The following is a 15,161-nucleotide window of genomic DNA, read 5'->3' as shown; positions in this document are numbered from 1 at the left end:
GGTGAGTCGAAGCTGGATTCTGCGGAGGGAAGTGATGGTATAGAGACCTTAAAGATCTCTTGTTACGCTGAATGGGAAATAGGGCAGCCTGGTCCTCGTTAGGTGGGAAAGAAAATGCTACGAGCGAGATTCTCGTCCGCTGGACAATTAGGGCTAGTCTTGATCGAAAAGTCAATTTGCGCTTACGTTGGCGCAGGAGCAAGAACTATATATGCTAACTTTCACATACAAACGAATAGTATGGGTTCACTTCTGCATATCTTTGCTTGACTTTCCTGTCATACCCTAACCCAGACATGGGCAAACTATGGCTCGCGGGCCACATACGTTACGTTAGGCTTTTTAATCCGGCCCGCCGACGTTGTCCAAATTATATTTTTCCCCCAAGATGGCCACTCATATTAGATTTTTCGTGTTTTAAAGTCCCTCTATCTTTTTTCAATGACATTTTAATATTTCATAATACATTCTTTTTTACTCGACTTTGTACTTTATACTTTTTACTTTAATGATGAGTGATGAGTATGTTAATACCTTAGTCCTCTTTTTTCGTTTAGGTTTTATATGTACTGTTAACGGATGCACTTTTTTATATGTATCGTATCTTGTGCTGACCCGTCCCATCTGTCAATTTTTTAAAGTCAATGTGGCAATGCTATTTGTACATATAATAGAAAATTTTAAATTAATTTTCACGCCAGTTTGTTCATACTTAACATCACCATATAAATCACAAGGCAATCTAAACCCCAAACATCTTATTTAGTATTTTAGATGAGTTTAAAAAGAGTCTACTTACCATCATTGAGATCTTGCAACAGGCCTTCCTGACCAGAGAAGTCCAGTTTTACATTAATGTCAATCGTCAACGTGACAGTCTGTCCGGGCTTAAGAGGTATGTGATTGGCCACTTCATTTAGGTCCCAGGTCAAAAAATCCCCCAAAATCTTTTCTGCAAAAACACAAGCGGCATAAAATTTTAAAAAACTGCATTTCAAAACACATAGAACACAAATTTGGACATAAAATTCTATGATACGGCAACGATAACAAGGGAAATATGTCATTGGTACTTGTCGGTTTTACGGCTGTCTTGCATTAATGGTGCTAAACAGAAGAAACGCCTTGTGACAGGAGGCAGGTCGGGTAATTTGTAAGAGTTTTTGCCTTCCGGGACAACAAAGCCACTGATTGGTCGTGTGCGTCCTCGCCGTCTGCACCTCGGTGCCAGGCTCTAATTTACGGTGGCAACGAATGACTCAGCTGCATCCACTTGAGCCCGAGGCATCAAATGAATGATGCATCACCTGAATAAAGCATGTGTTCACCGCGTGCAGGTGAGCCGCTCTTTCTCCTCCGGATGGTAGCAACAGGCAGGCGCATTTTTGAAAGAACCGGCCACATCACCACACGAGATCTGCATCCGAACAGCGGCTAACTCTTTTAGTGCCAATGCATTTTTGATGAATAACACTCTGCTTTGCATATTCATCAAATCGGGGAGAATTAAACAGAGGAGAGATCTGAGCGAGTATGAAAAATGTGATGGCAAAGTCATTTAGATGATGTTGATGTTACAATATTTGATGACACTGGCGGAAAATGATTTAATTCGCCAAGTTATTTTAATATAAAGGCAGTTTTTTGGGTTACAATGCGTTCAACCTATGACATTTTGACTTTATGATGCCAATGTTGGTTGCCTTCTTTTTCCCACATTATTAGCCTAAAGAAGAAAGTTCGGTATTCAAGGTTTCTCCTAAAGAATACCAGTTCAAATGTTTAACATTAAGAAAAAGCATCTTTTGGTCACCGGTTAAAATGGTGACAGAGAGTTTACTGTTGAAACCAGCTCTGAAAATTATATGCTTGAGTGAGAGTTTAATATCTAAAAGAGAGTTTAATATCTAAAAGAGAGTTTAATATCTAAAAGAGAGTTTAATATCTAAGTACTTTTTAATATCTAAGTATTGGTGAAAACAGTAGATATTACTTTTTTCAACAGTACTTCGATATTAAACTCTCTCATGAATATAAGAGAGGCCAATGAGTACTGTTGAAAACAGTATATATTACTGTTTTCAACAGTACTTAGATATTAAACAGTACATAGATATTAAACTCTCTCATGAATATAATTTTGAAAGCTGGTTTCAACAGTAAACTCTTTGTCACCATTTGACCGGCGACAAAACGTCCGAGCACCAAGAAAAAGCGGTCACACAGACCTTACGTCGTCGACAGTCAAAGTCAAACTCCAAGTCCAAGTACACTGAGAATAAAGACAATATGCTTCATGTTACAATATTGACATGTTGAGTACTTGAGTTCAGGTCCTCCCTCACTCCTCACATTAATGCGAACACTTGCTAAAATTGTCAAAACGGGTGTTCTTTTTGTCACTTCAAATGATGCCAAACTTCATTCATCCTCGGCGACAGAGGACCCCCGTCTCACGGTGGGGTGACACCATTCTTTTCATCGCTCTCTGTCTTCCCATGTTGACTCACGCATCTTTTATTCATTCCACACTCGATGAGAATTCCGAATTGTTCCAAGAGAGAGAAAGTCCGAGACAAAACTCATCCAGGCTGTCAGGTTAGTACGAAGGAGGCGGGTCGGCGAGTGCATGGTCGCGTGAAGGCCAATGATGATGCGGCCCGTCGCCATGGTACTGCCTGGTGACACCGTGGCCTATACACCTGACCTTTAATTTGTCATCCTTGACAAATCTGCCTCCTCCTCCTTCACGGAATAACGAAACGGGGAGGCTATCATTACCCGGCACAGATGGTCCAACTATGCAGAAATTGCATACAATGAAGCGACAGGCTTTCGTTGGTGAGTAGAGAAAAAAGTCCTGCATAATCCCAGATCTTGTTGAAATGTTAAAAATCTCTGAGTGAGTTACAATGCTTATAATGGTTATATCCCCTTAGAAGACAATGTTATTTGTAGCTATGTAGCAGATCCGATAAGAACTGTTTAATATCGAAGTACATTTGACTGGCGACCAAACGTCCGGTCACAAAGATATCTAATCTAATCTTATCCAAACTATTGTTACATTGACAAAATTAGGTGACTCATTATTTTCTCTAAATTCAAGCCCATCCCCTTGATTCAAAATTAAACAAAAACAAAGACGAAAACAATTATGTTCTGCGACAATGACCACAAAACTGCTATTTTTCCCAAAACTTTCCTCAGACACATCGATAATTGCCTGCTTGAGACCTTTTCTTTAGACAGTCATGACACTGATTATCCGAAAACAAAACAAAAGCTTCCCACCACAAACAACCGACTCCAAGTGTATATAATGATTTTTGCCCTGAGAGAATTATTTCTACAATTGACATCATACTAAACTAATTCCAACAAACGAGAGGACTGCAGTCGACCTGCCGCATAAAACAAGCGTGACCATCATTTATGGGAAGCAAGGACAGTCTGAACCGCTGCAATGGCGACACGCCACATCACCTGCACAAGTTTAAGTGCACTCTTTCTAAAAATAGCCCTGTATTTTTCACTCTGACTGAGAACTAAAGCAAAAAAAAGGGAGACCAGACTGAAAGTCAGACTGGAAAATAATGATGAGTGTCCGCAATGAACCGAGGACGCGAGAAACCAGAGAAAGAATGGTCTTCTGAATTTTATGTCCATCGTGAAACAGATTTTGCGTACGAGTTATAATGACGAAACGTCAGCGCTAACCTTTGGTGGTGACGATTTTGGAGGCCAGCTCCAAACTCTGGATATCCTCGGCGCCAATGTTCTCCAGGGTGATTGTCATCTGCTGACCCTCGCCATTGAACAGCTGCACGGACACGGTGCTGGACAGCTCCTCTTTGGTCATAGGTTGAGGAATATGAGCTGATCTGATTGGTCGAGAAGAAAAGTTTCATTTGGAATCATGTTTTCATTTCTATTTCAACCTAGCCAAAGCGTGACCGGACGTTTGGTCGCTGGTCTTTTGGTCTCCGGTCAAATGTACTTGGATATTAAACAGTACTTGGATATAAGATAGTTCTTGGATATTAAACAGTACTTGGATATCAAACAGTACTTGGATATCAAACAGTACTTGGATATCAAACTGTACTTGGATATTAAACTGTACTTGGATATTAAACTGTACTTGGATATTAAACTGTACTTGGATATTAAACTGTACTTGGATATTAAACTGTACTTGGATATTAAACTGTACTTGGATATTAAACTGTACTTGGATATTAAACTGTACTTGGATATTAAACTGTACTTGGATATTAAACTGTACTTGGATATTAAACAGTACTCAGATATTAAAGAGTACTTAGATATTAAACTCTCTCTCTTAGATATTAAACTCTCTCATGAATATAATTTTGAGAGCTGGCTCCAACAGTGAACGACCAAAAGGGATCAAAAGACCGGCGAGCAAATGTCCGAGTACCAGCCAAAGCAGTTAAAAGGGAGTACAATAAAACCGCTGACTGTATATTCATAGTTTCCGTACTAATACAGAAATTATTATGGGAGTCTTGAAAACAAATGTTTGATGTGTGACGTACTAGAAGTTTCGTTGCCAAAAGGTATATAAAATATATATTTTTTTTTTCTTAAAAAGGGTGAATTTTGCATGCTGCGATTCCTCCTCTGATGTCAAAACTGAAGGTCTATCAGAAGACTCCCGGGACCACCTATTACATTTGTATTCTCTTTGCCACGTGTCTCTCCTGCAGTAGTCTCGAAAGGCGCAAAAGAACAAAAAGATCCTCCACACATCAAAAGTGTTGCACTTGAAGGCGTAAAGGTTTTGCCGCACTTATGCTTTCAGTACAATCAGAAGCTTGTTTCCTTGCCGTAATTCCTTTCATTTCATTCCATTCTCTCGTGTTGCTCGCAAGGGGAAGCCTGCTTTGCGTCTTGGACGTGTAAACAAAACAAGGTGGCTTTTGGAAAATCTAAATTGGCAAAATGCGTCCTTGCTTAAAAACCCCTGCGAATACACGCGTGCCATTGAACAAAGTTTGTATTTATAAAAAAAAACTAAAACACACAATTCAATTTGTCATTCTTTCAAGTAGCACTAAAGGAAATTGTTTTGACTGTAATTTGAAAACAAAACATTTTTTTAAATATACTATAAATATACACTAATCAACATCTCATTCTAGTCACCAAAAAACAGGATCTATACAAAACCATAAGTTTTAATTTTTTTACAGGTTTTGCATTACTTTTTGTTGGTTTTTTTTTTGGGTTATTCTTATTTTTTGACACTGAAGTAAGGGTGCATCTGCAAGGATGCTTCAGGCTGAGAATGGGGAAAATGAAGCTCAAAAAAGCACATACATTCAACAACAAAAGGGACTGAGTTCATTATTATTTCATGCATCCGAAGTAAAATTCAAAAACTACAAAGTTTCTCGAAACATGGTTATGGCAAATCTATACCTCGGGCTTATAGCAAGCCCAAGAAAACATATTTCTTCCTTGGCCTAATCCACAGCCTTCAAAATTTAAACTTAATTAAATCAGCAGATATTTAAAAAAAAAAAAAAAAACTAGCCTTTTTGGTGCCTTTGATTGACAGCAAAGATATGAAATGGCCCCTCTCACCTTGGTAGCGACATGCTGAGCTGGAGACGAGGAAGCGAGGGAATGACCTCAACCAGACATCCGTCCGTCTTGACGCCTGGAAGAGCTTCCAGGTGACAGTCGCTGTTTACGCCAAACACTGACGTGTGATAGCCTTGGAACAAATGTGCAATCATTACACGATTGAAGAACGCTCATGTTTAGGACCATGTTTAAGTGGTACTCACCATGTACGGTGATGTTGCCAGAGGTTTGTGGTACGCCAACCAAAGTCACGGGGTAGAGGCCGGATTCGGCGGGCAGTGACAGCGCGGCGGGGAGGGACTCAAACTCAACTCCGGAGGTCAGCAAACCCTAAGTGCCATTGGAGAAAAAAAATAAACATACTAAACGTAATGGATATATCACTTATATAGCTTTCTACGATGAACAGTTTTTGGTTTAACCCAATATAGCCAAAGGTGACCAACTAGAGACATGAATTTTAAGATAAAAACTGACAACAATGACAAATTTTGAAGTTTTTGTCGTAGTACTTTTTAGGAGGGACCATTAGTAGAGGCTCAGGGAAAAACTGACCTAAGTGTGGTAGCTTCGTCTTTCCAGTAGGTTGATTTTTTATGCAAGTCGGAACCCAAAAGAATTTTGATGGTTTCACAGAGCGGCGTGGGTGCCATTCAAAGTTCCGGTCGCCATGACCTTATTATCATAATTGCGGATGAGAGCAGCTTGAGTTTTATTTTCTGCTTCCGTCTGGCTTTTACACACTTTGTAGGCTCTGGACAATGTCTGAAACTTTAAAACTCTTTAAATTTTAAAACCTCACTCATTCATGCAGTATCCAAGCACATTATCCTAACAAATGTCGCAGGGGTGCCGGAGCTTTTCCTAACCAACCCCAGGCAGAAGACATGGTAGAACCTGAATTAGTTGTCAGCCAATGGCATGGCACATGGAAACAAAAAACAACTGAAAATTTGGAGGATCCAATCAGTCTATTTGCAAACTCCAGATGGAAAAGGCAAGAACCCACTAGGCATCGAACCCTCAATCTCGCAACTGTGGGCCACATGAATCCATTCCACGCAGAACGGCACTACCTTACATTGGGAACAGCCTTTTTCAAGCTTGCATTTAGATTGTCCTTGGTATTTGGTAAGTAGTGTGCAAATTAGGAGGCAGTATTGCCGCTAACCTATTGGAAATTTTGGCAATTTCATCTCCAAAAGGTTAATTACCTTGCTTTACTAACGGTAACGATCACAACCGTGAATTGCATTGTTTGAGCCACTGTTGATGGACTTGTTTTAAAATTCCCTCTGGTGTGATGAAGGATGATACCAGGAAGGGTAGTCACCCAACACAAAGCCAGTCAGAATAATCACCATCATGAGACGATTTCTCTTTAACCAGGCATCAACATTTTTTTAAAAAGTAAGGCAATTGAGATCAGTTCACCTAAAGGCAAATCTGCTGTTACATAAGTCCATCTACACATCCATGTTGGTGTCATTTACATTTGGCAGAAAGCCACTCCACCGCGTGACGCTACAACGCCACCCGAACTTAACTGCCGCCGCACAGCTGCGAAGGGGCCTACGTCTCCATCTGTTAGCGGATCAATGCCCCCCGAGACGTGGGGGTGGTTTACACACTAATGAGATGCTTGTCACTGTTTGACCTGTCTGGGAAATTGCGATCCGAATATGAGTTCCCAGAAATGAAAGGGCACAGGAGTCAACCAAGACTTGACAACGGGGGATATTTCTGCCATATTTCTCGAAATGACTTCCCCATTACAAGAGTGTGAACGGAATGGTTTTATTGGAAACGTCTGAAAGTAAGTGAAGCAAATATATTTTTGGTAGGGGTCAAGATTTTCTAAAAGATCCTGAAGGGATACTGTGTTTTATTTTATGGGTGTTTTCCAGAGTGGTGAATCTTATACACAGCAACTAACCCAGGGGTTGGCAAACTTTTCAGCCCGGGGGGCCACATTGATTTTAAAAATTTGACAGATTGTCGGGTTAGAACAAGATACGATACATATAAAAAAGTGCATCCGTTAACAGTACATATGAACCATAAAGCGAAAAAAAGGACTAAAGTATTAACATACTCATCACTCATCATTAAAGGAAAAAGTATAAAGTACAAAGTCAAGTAAAATGGAATGTATTAAGAAATGGTGGCGACACGCTTAGGAGTTAATCCCAGACGGACATTTAGTTGGTTTAATGAGTACATTACGGAATGAACTGAAATTGCACATTTCGTCGAAGGAAGGCAAATATGTAAAGTGAGCTTCTTACCATTAGCAGCAAATACAATGTAAAACCAAAAAAAATCATCTTAAAGTACTCTTTTACGTGAGCCCATGATGCTCGTATAGATTGCATAATGTCCACCAAAATACGCATTGCAAACACATTCTTGCAATTAATCAGAGTTGGTGTAGTATCTTAAAAAGGGAAATGTTTTCCACTTAGAAAGCTGCCATTACCGACCGGGATGCTAATAAACGATAAGGAGGCTAGAGTCGCTGATTGCCCAATTTAAACTTTATCCTACACAAAAAAACAAACAAACAATGAAGGCTCGTTTGTACCTCAATATAGGAGTTATCTACTCTGACACGGCGGGTTGTGCAAAGCCATAAAAGTAATGCAGCTTGCACGCCGTGATGCTCTTCTGATGGCCTCTTACTGTCAAGAAGTGAAGAGTTTGCTCCCACTTGGAGCTGATACAGTATTAAATTGTCCAAAAAAGCTTTTAAGGGATCTTAATTGGCCTTTTTACGATAAACACGTATGACCTGATGAGGATCAGAGGTCAAGAATTCAACGTTTATGTAGATTGCCTTTTTGCAACACCGTTTTTTTTTCTACTTTTGATAACAGTAGATGAGGATGTTACGCTGTTTTTAGTTTGTAAATCATAAAGTGCTGCAACGCAAGGTAGACACGATAGCCCGGGGATAACAACGATAGAAGTCGTGCGATGCTGAGAGACATACGAGCTTCAATTTTTGTTTGTGGTAAATGATGACAAGTGGGAAATAACGTTTGCAACAAAATGGTGGGATTTTTTTTTTTTTTTTTTAGGAAATGGAACTCATACTTGTGTGCAGGATTTCTCATTTCGAGATCGAGATGGGTGTCATGACTCGGTGGTCTTTTTTAGCATAAGTCAACACAGTACATAGAAGATAGTAGTATTGTGTAGTAGTGCGAGTGCACAGAATGGAAAGACACAAATATGTCAAACTTTGTGTTAAGACCTACCGTATGCATGCATGTACATCCATGTGTATGAATATATATGTGCTTATTCATGTGTATGTGTATGTATATGTGCTTATTTATATGTATGTGTATGTATATATGTGCTTATTTATATGTATGTGTATGTATATATGTGCTTATTTATATGTACGTGTGTCTATATATATTTTTTTTCAGCAACACAGTTATTTATATAAATATTTATTCATGTATTTATTTTTATCTATTAACTTACTTATTAACTATCTATTTATGTTTAAAATGCCTTTCCTATTTCTGCATCCTCACCCTCTTACTACTGTGAAAACAGAATTTCCTGAATACAGGATGAATAAAGATATCCAATCCAATAATGTAATTTCCCGAATATGGGATGGATAAAGTGATCCAATCTAATCCAATACTCCAATCTCGTCTATTCGCTTGAAGGCAGCTCGCATATGTACATAAAGCTACATAATAGCCACTAAAAAAAATGCTGCTGAATATAATACCCCACAGTTGTTGACAAGTTGATTACTAGAGAGTTACAACCATAAATGCTAAAATCAAGAAAGAAATGAAGTCTGGGTTATTAGGAATGTTACTAACCACATTCTCCACTCGAAGCTCGTAAGGCATCGGGTTGTACACCATCAGCTGTACTTCACAAACGTCTCCTTGAACCCACTGAAAGTCTGAAACAAAACAGACAGACTCCATCAATTTTCATAGTGTATGACGCCAGTAATTGTTATGTTATGAGGTCCAACATAGGTAAGATGTCTGGAAAAATGTCAATGATGTCACTCATTGCTGGAAAAACGCAAAGAAAACAGCCATAATGGGATTCGGTTTAATATTACTTTCATTTCAAATATTACAGACCCCTGGTGAAGTAGCCATCGTTTATGATTTGATGGATGGTGTACACCAAAATGTTAAGATTGGCAGTAAAAAAAAATATTCTGCATTTCTTAGGCTTCTGGGGGCATTTAAAGGAGGCAAAAGGTTTCAGGAAGGCAAACATACACATACACGCACACATCCACAATGTTAATGTCCAGAAGAGTGGAGTGTAACAGGGGGTCTGGCTTCTAGGCAGGCTCTCCTAGCCAACCAATTAAGTGGAAAAAAGGGATATTCAGTTGCCTCAGCTAAAATGTTTCAGCTCCATTAAACCTCAAGACGGAACAATGCGTGACCTCGAAGGATGAGTTACAAATTGTTCAAGCTGAACAGTGTTTTACATGAATTCAGTTTGATAAAAACTTGGGGAATAGGACTTTTTAACAGTATTGTACGGTGGTTACTAGTACTGTATACAATTGGGGGTTAAATAGTTTTAGGATAAAGGGTCTAACCCAGGGATGGGCAAACTTTTGGGCCCGGGGGGCCACATTGACTTTAAAAATTTGACAGATGGGCCGGGTTAGCACAAGATATGATAACATCTAAAAAGTGCATCCGTTAACAGTACATATGAAACATGAACAGAAAAAAAGGATTAAAGTATTAAGATACTCATCACTCATCATTAAAGTAAAAAGTATAAAGTATAAATTAAAGTAAAAAGGAATGTATTAAGAAATATTAAAATGTCATTTAAAAAAAGATAAATGGGCTGTAAAACACAAAAAAAACAAATAAGAGTGGACAGAGCTACTGCCATTGGCTTCCGCGTGACGGCGCCATCTTTGGGGAAAAAAAAAAACATAAAAACATAATATTTGGACAACATCGGCGGGCCGGATTAAAAAGCCTAACAGGCTGTATGTGGTCCACGGGCCGTAGTTTGCCCATGTCTGGTCTAACCTGCCATAAAACTAAATTTGGTAATTTTTTTATGAGGAATAGAGGATGATAAACGCTCGCTAGGTTGAAGCAGTGAGTAAGAAATGTTTAAAGTTGGACGATAACATGAAAACCAAGACAAACAGGTATGGGAGGGAAGGACAGATTATACATGGCGACGTGGGGTGATTGTTTTTTTTCCCCCAAAAATTAATTACATATGGAACAGCAGGGGATATAACGTGTAATGGCGTATAGTGTATGACACGAGATCAGATAAAAGGCAAAACCGCCATTGTTTTTATCAGATCAATCCGACGCACAGCATGAATTTTGAAGATTAAGCAAACACACATTTTACGCACTAGAGTATACAAAAGCCATGGGTTGCAAGCGTGTCGCCCAGAATACTAATGATTCGGTCAAGACCCCAATAAATAAAAACCACGGGTAAGACATGACTACCTCGAAGGCTATAAAGGTTTAGAAGTGAACCACTGCGGGAGGGTAATTAAGTTCTCCATAGTAGATTACTGGGGCGTAAATTCCACTGATCCCAGAATACCCCAGAGACGAGTCTGTTCTTAATGTTTTTTAATGTTTTCTGAGATCCAGAGCGGAGATTAAAAAAAAAAATTCTGCAAAACCCACAATGAGTGAGGATTTGGGTTTGTTTTATACGAAATGCACGCTCACAGCCTTCCCGACGTCATGGGATTCAATTTGAGCTTTTTTCACTGTGCGAAGTGACGCTTTAGAAGTGCGAGGACACAATCAAAACCTCATCAGGTGGTCAAGAGTACCCAGGAGGAAGGAAAGATTAGTTTCGGGGTCGGTTTGTGGAGTCTCGCGACTCTTTGGCGTCTCATTGGGATCCAAGTGGGGGATCGAGTGTGTCTACTTGTGACTAACATGTTTAAACAAAAGATTTTTTGTGTGATTTTAAGGACAGAATGTTAGTTGCTGTCACAAAAATTGACTTTAATTCTGCCTTTTTCTAATCTTTTCATCATTTGCAGCAGAAAGTAGACTGATTTGATACAAATGGATTCATTTCTTCCTAAACGGAGTCTAAATTAATGTCATTTATGTCAATTAATGTATATGTCGATTATTTATCAATGGTAGCCAATGACATACGGTCCATATTCACATTTATGTAGCTAAAGTCGACCAAAACGAGACCAAATGTATTTAAATTCCCTTCAAAAAGTAGTCATTTCTAATAATATGAATGCCAAATCCTATACTAGATACCCAAAACACGGAATATCTGATCAAATTAGCCATTAAATTCATTCTAATTCCTATTGCATTGCAAATAAATGGCGACCACATTTCCTCCCTAGAAAGAACACACAAGGAAGAGAGGATAAAAAGGACAATGTGACTGCAGGTACGCTGTATTTGCAGAGGGAGATAACAACTGTGGGCTAATATCATCTAAACATAATTAAAGCGGGATTATAAAAGTCGCCCAATGCTCATCTTGTTTGATAAGGCCGTACCAGATAAGCCTTCAAGTGGAGCAAGCGCGACCACTCAAGTGGAGTTCCATCGTGAGTGAGTGAGTGAGTGAGTGAGTGACGCAGACGACTGGAATATTTCATCAATTGGAAGAAACTAAGGTTTTTTTTTTCCGCTTTGTGTAGTCGAGCGCATTTCCCGTGCTTTTTCATCATATGAAGGACATACGATGACGCGGTTTAGCCCCGGAATGAATCACCGATATTTTGTGAAGATGTTTTTACCGATTTTCTTGCAACGTTCCTCTCCTCTGTTGTGCATAACGATGGGCGAGTAGATGAACGGACTGGCCGCCGACACGTTTGGGCCCAGCAGGCCTTTCACCTTGTGAGGACGCAGACTTGCGGGGAGGTTGAGAAGCTTCACTGATCTAATTGAAATATGAAAAAGAAAAAAAATAACAATGAAAAAGTATTCATTTCCAGGGAGTCTCTATTCATTAGTTGTGGGCAATATAGATTTTTTCCCCATTATTACATCACCCTTTTCATCTCAAGATAATAATATGCAAGAATTTATAATTGTACCTATCTGATGAAGAAGAGTTAATAAAATAGATGTTTTTAAGGATGTTTGTTTTACCAATGTAGTAGTAACTATAATTATCCAAAAAGCTGATGTTGAGATTTATCACATTCAGCGTCCATTTACCACGATTCGTCATTAATCTATGACAGTAATTTCATATTTTTAGCAATTTTCAAAGCATATGTTGACTATTAAAAGTCAATACACCATCATTTTACACCGTTCTGCTCATTTTGGTTTACACATGATGTATATTTTCCCAATTAAACAAAAAAAAACAGCAAATAGACTTGAAATTTTCACTACCAATTCAATGAGAGCCATATACACCCATCAAAAGAGTGCACATATGGCTCCCGAGCCATAGGTTCCCTACCCCTGCCCTAAAACATTAAACAGCTGAGAATAAACAAAACAGTAAAAACTGGCCAGCATTTAAAATTCATCCTGCAATTGCACCCAGCAGCCCGCTAACCCTCACTTAGTGAGAAGTGTATATTTTCTCTATGCAAAGATAATAACCTCCAATGTCCTAATTCATACTCTTAATAAAGTTCTTACTGCGATTATGTTGTTTATAATTTCTTTGCTGGACCTCCCAGATATTGAATAGAATTTTTTAAAAGATTTTATGACTGTCATTTGGTGTTTTAATGGCGTTAACTTACCGGACAATTGGTAGCTTGGTGAAAGGCACTGGTGGTAGCTTGAGGCCATCCGGTAGGGTGATGACCTCCATTCCACCCGTGCACTTGGAGGTGTAATTTTCCAAGCTCTGGGTCACTTCTTTTTTCTCTATAAAAATGTAGAAACATCATGTGCCGTTTTTTTTTTTATTATTGCTTAGGTTTCATGTTCACACACTATAAATAAGCCAAACATTAATGGCCTGTGAGGTGAGTCTCTCTCAGCAATACTGCGCCGGGTCCTCAAATAAAAAATGTTAAGCCTTATTGTACCACGAATAGCTTTAAAAAAGGGAAACATTACTGCTCACCGGGTTGTAAAAATTGCTTTGGCTCAGCGAGGCTTGGGAACAGCGAGTAAAAAAATAAAAAATACACTGAAAACGGCGCTGTGGTGTGGCTTCTTAAATCACTAGATGGGAAACTCATTGCGTTTTCATAAAAACAAAAATAAATGCTAAATCGAATCAACAGCGATAGATATCAAAACAATTTTAATAACTAGAATTGCATAGTCAACAAGTCCATAATAAATCAGCTAATTAAATCTATGTTAGTGATGATTTTTGTTAAAACCAGCATTTACATTTTAATATTTCTTAATACATTCCTTTTGACTGTACTTTGTACTTTATACTTTTTCCCTTAATGATGAGTGATGAGTATCTTAATACTTTAGTCCTTTTTTCTGTTAATGTTTCATATGTACTGTTAACGGATGCACTTTTTTATATGTAATCATATCTTGTGCAGACCTGGCCTATCTGTCAAATCTTTAAAGTCAATGTGGCCCTCCCTGGGCCCAAAAGTTTGCCCACCCCTGATCTAGAATGTCACTAACTCAATCAAGAGGTTCAAACACATCTCCTTAAACAACCTGACTCCATTTCAATTTTTACACCAAGCTAATCTAGTCCGATCTGGCCACTGCTTTAAAAAAAAACCTGCATGGATGATTCGGATCTACTCGATCTCGGTTCGGACGCCCATTAGAATGCATGGCAGGCAACTCCATCAAAAGTGAGCTCGCACATTGGCTCGCACCTGGAATTAGAATGCCCTCCAAGTGTTTCTCAAGTGACCACGGCTGACTGGATCTCATTTTCTCCTTCTATATGCAAAATAAGCATCCCCTCGCTTTTTCGTCCGTCATTTACACCGGGATCCCATGACAACGATCACTTCTACTCCTTTAATCTTCATTACAATGATTTAGATGCAAGAAAAGTTGGCTTTTTGGGGTACAAAATTGCTATAAAAATGTGTCTCTGTGCTTATTTTGCATTCCGTGTGCAGCGTATAAGAAATTAATCACCAGAATTGAATGCAAGTTCACCTAAAAAAAAAAAAAGGCTTCATTTGCATGTACAAATCATCGGCAAGCCACCCGTGATTAATTTTTTTCCGACGCATTGTTGTGCTGCCGACGCAAAAAAACGCAGCGAGTTTGCGGGAACGTCGTGACAAAAGAACACGACCCCCGCATGAATAGTCGCTAGTTTTTTAGTTTTTTTTTTTCTTCCCCACCCTTATTTTCGACTGTTATTAATTTTCCAGGACGTAGTGAAGCAAACTTTTGACTTGCGAGAGGAAATTGTTTTTGTCGGATCAATTTCAAGAGATAAACGTTCAGTTGTACGATGAAATGTACACGGAGCCTTTTGACGGGATCCTAAAGATATGCGGCGACGTGTAATCTTTCAATATTTTGCTTCATCATTCCCCATCAAAAGTAAGGTCGAGGTTTTCACGGACTTTTCCGATCCCACTT

General features: G+C 38.9%; 1 protein-coding gene across 3 annotated transcripts in view; it reads right to left on the bottom strand.

The window, feature by feature from the left end:
- The window catches only part of trappc9 (trafficking protein particle complex subunit 9), an 82,144-nt gene that overhangs the window by 54,548 nt on the left and 12,435 nt on the right, over positions 1-15,161 (bottom strand). For all 3 annotated transcript variants that reach the window (XM_077743113.1, XM_077743114.1, XM_077743115.1), the window contains 7 exons: positions 13,373-13,499; positions 12,401-12,546; positions 9,468-9,553; positions 5,820-5,946; positions 5,614-5,746; positions 3,721-3,884; positions 800-952 (listed from right to left, as the gene is read on the bottom strand). In XM_077743113.1, the coding sequence (XP_077599239.1) occupies positions 800-952; positions 3,721-3,884; positions 5,614-5,746; positions 5,820-5,946; positions 9,468-9,553; positions 12,401-12,546; positions 13,373-13,499 (936 nt within the window). The remainder of the gene's footprint in view (positions 1-799; positions 953-3,720; positions 3,885-5,613; positions 5,747-5,819; positions 5,947-9,467; positions 9,554-12,400; positions 12,547-13,372; positions 13,500-15,161) is intronic.

The sequence above is a fragment of the Stigmatopora nigra genome, chromosome 21 (assembly GCF_051989575.1).
Source record: "Stigmatopora nigra isolate UIUO_SnigA chromosome 21, RoL_Snig_1.1, whole genome shotgun sequence".
In the NCBI taxonomy this organism is placed as follows: Eukaryota; Metazoa; Chordata; class Actinopteri; order Syngnathiformes; family Syngnathidae; genus Stigmatopora; species Stigmatopora nigra.
This window is presented reverse-complemented; position numbering and strand designations above follow the sequence as displayed.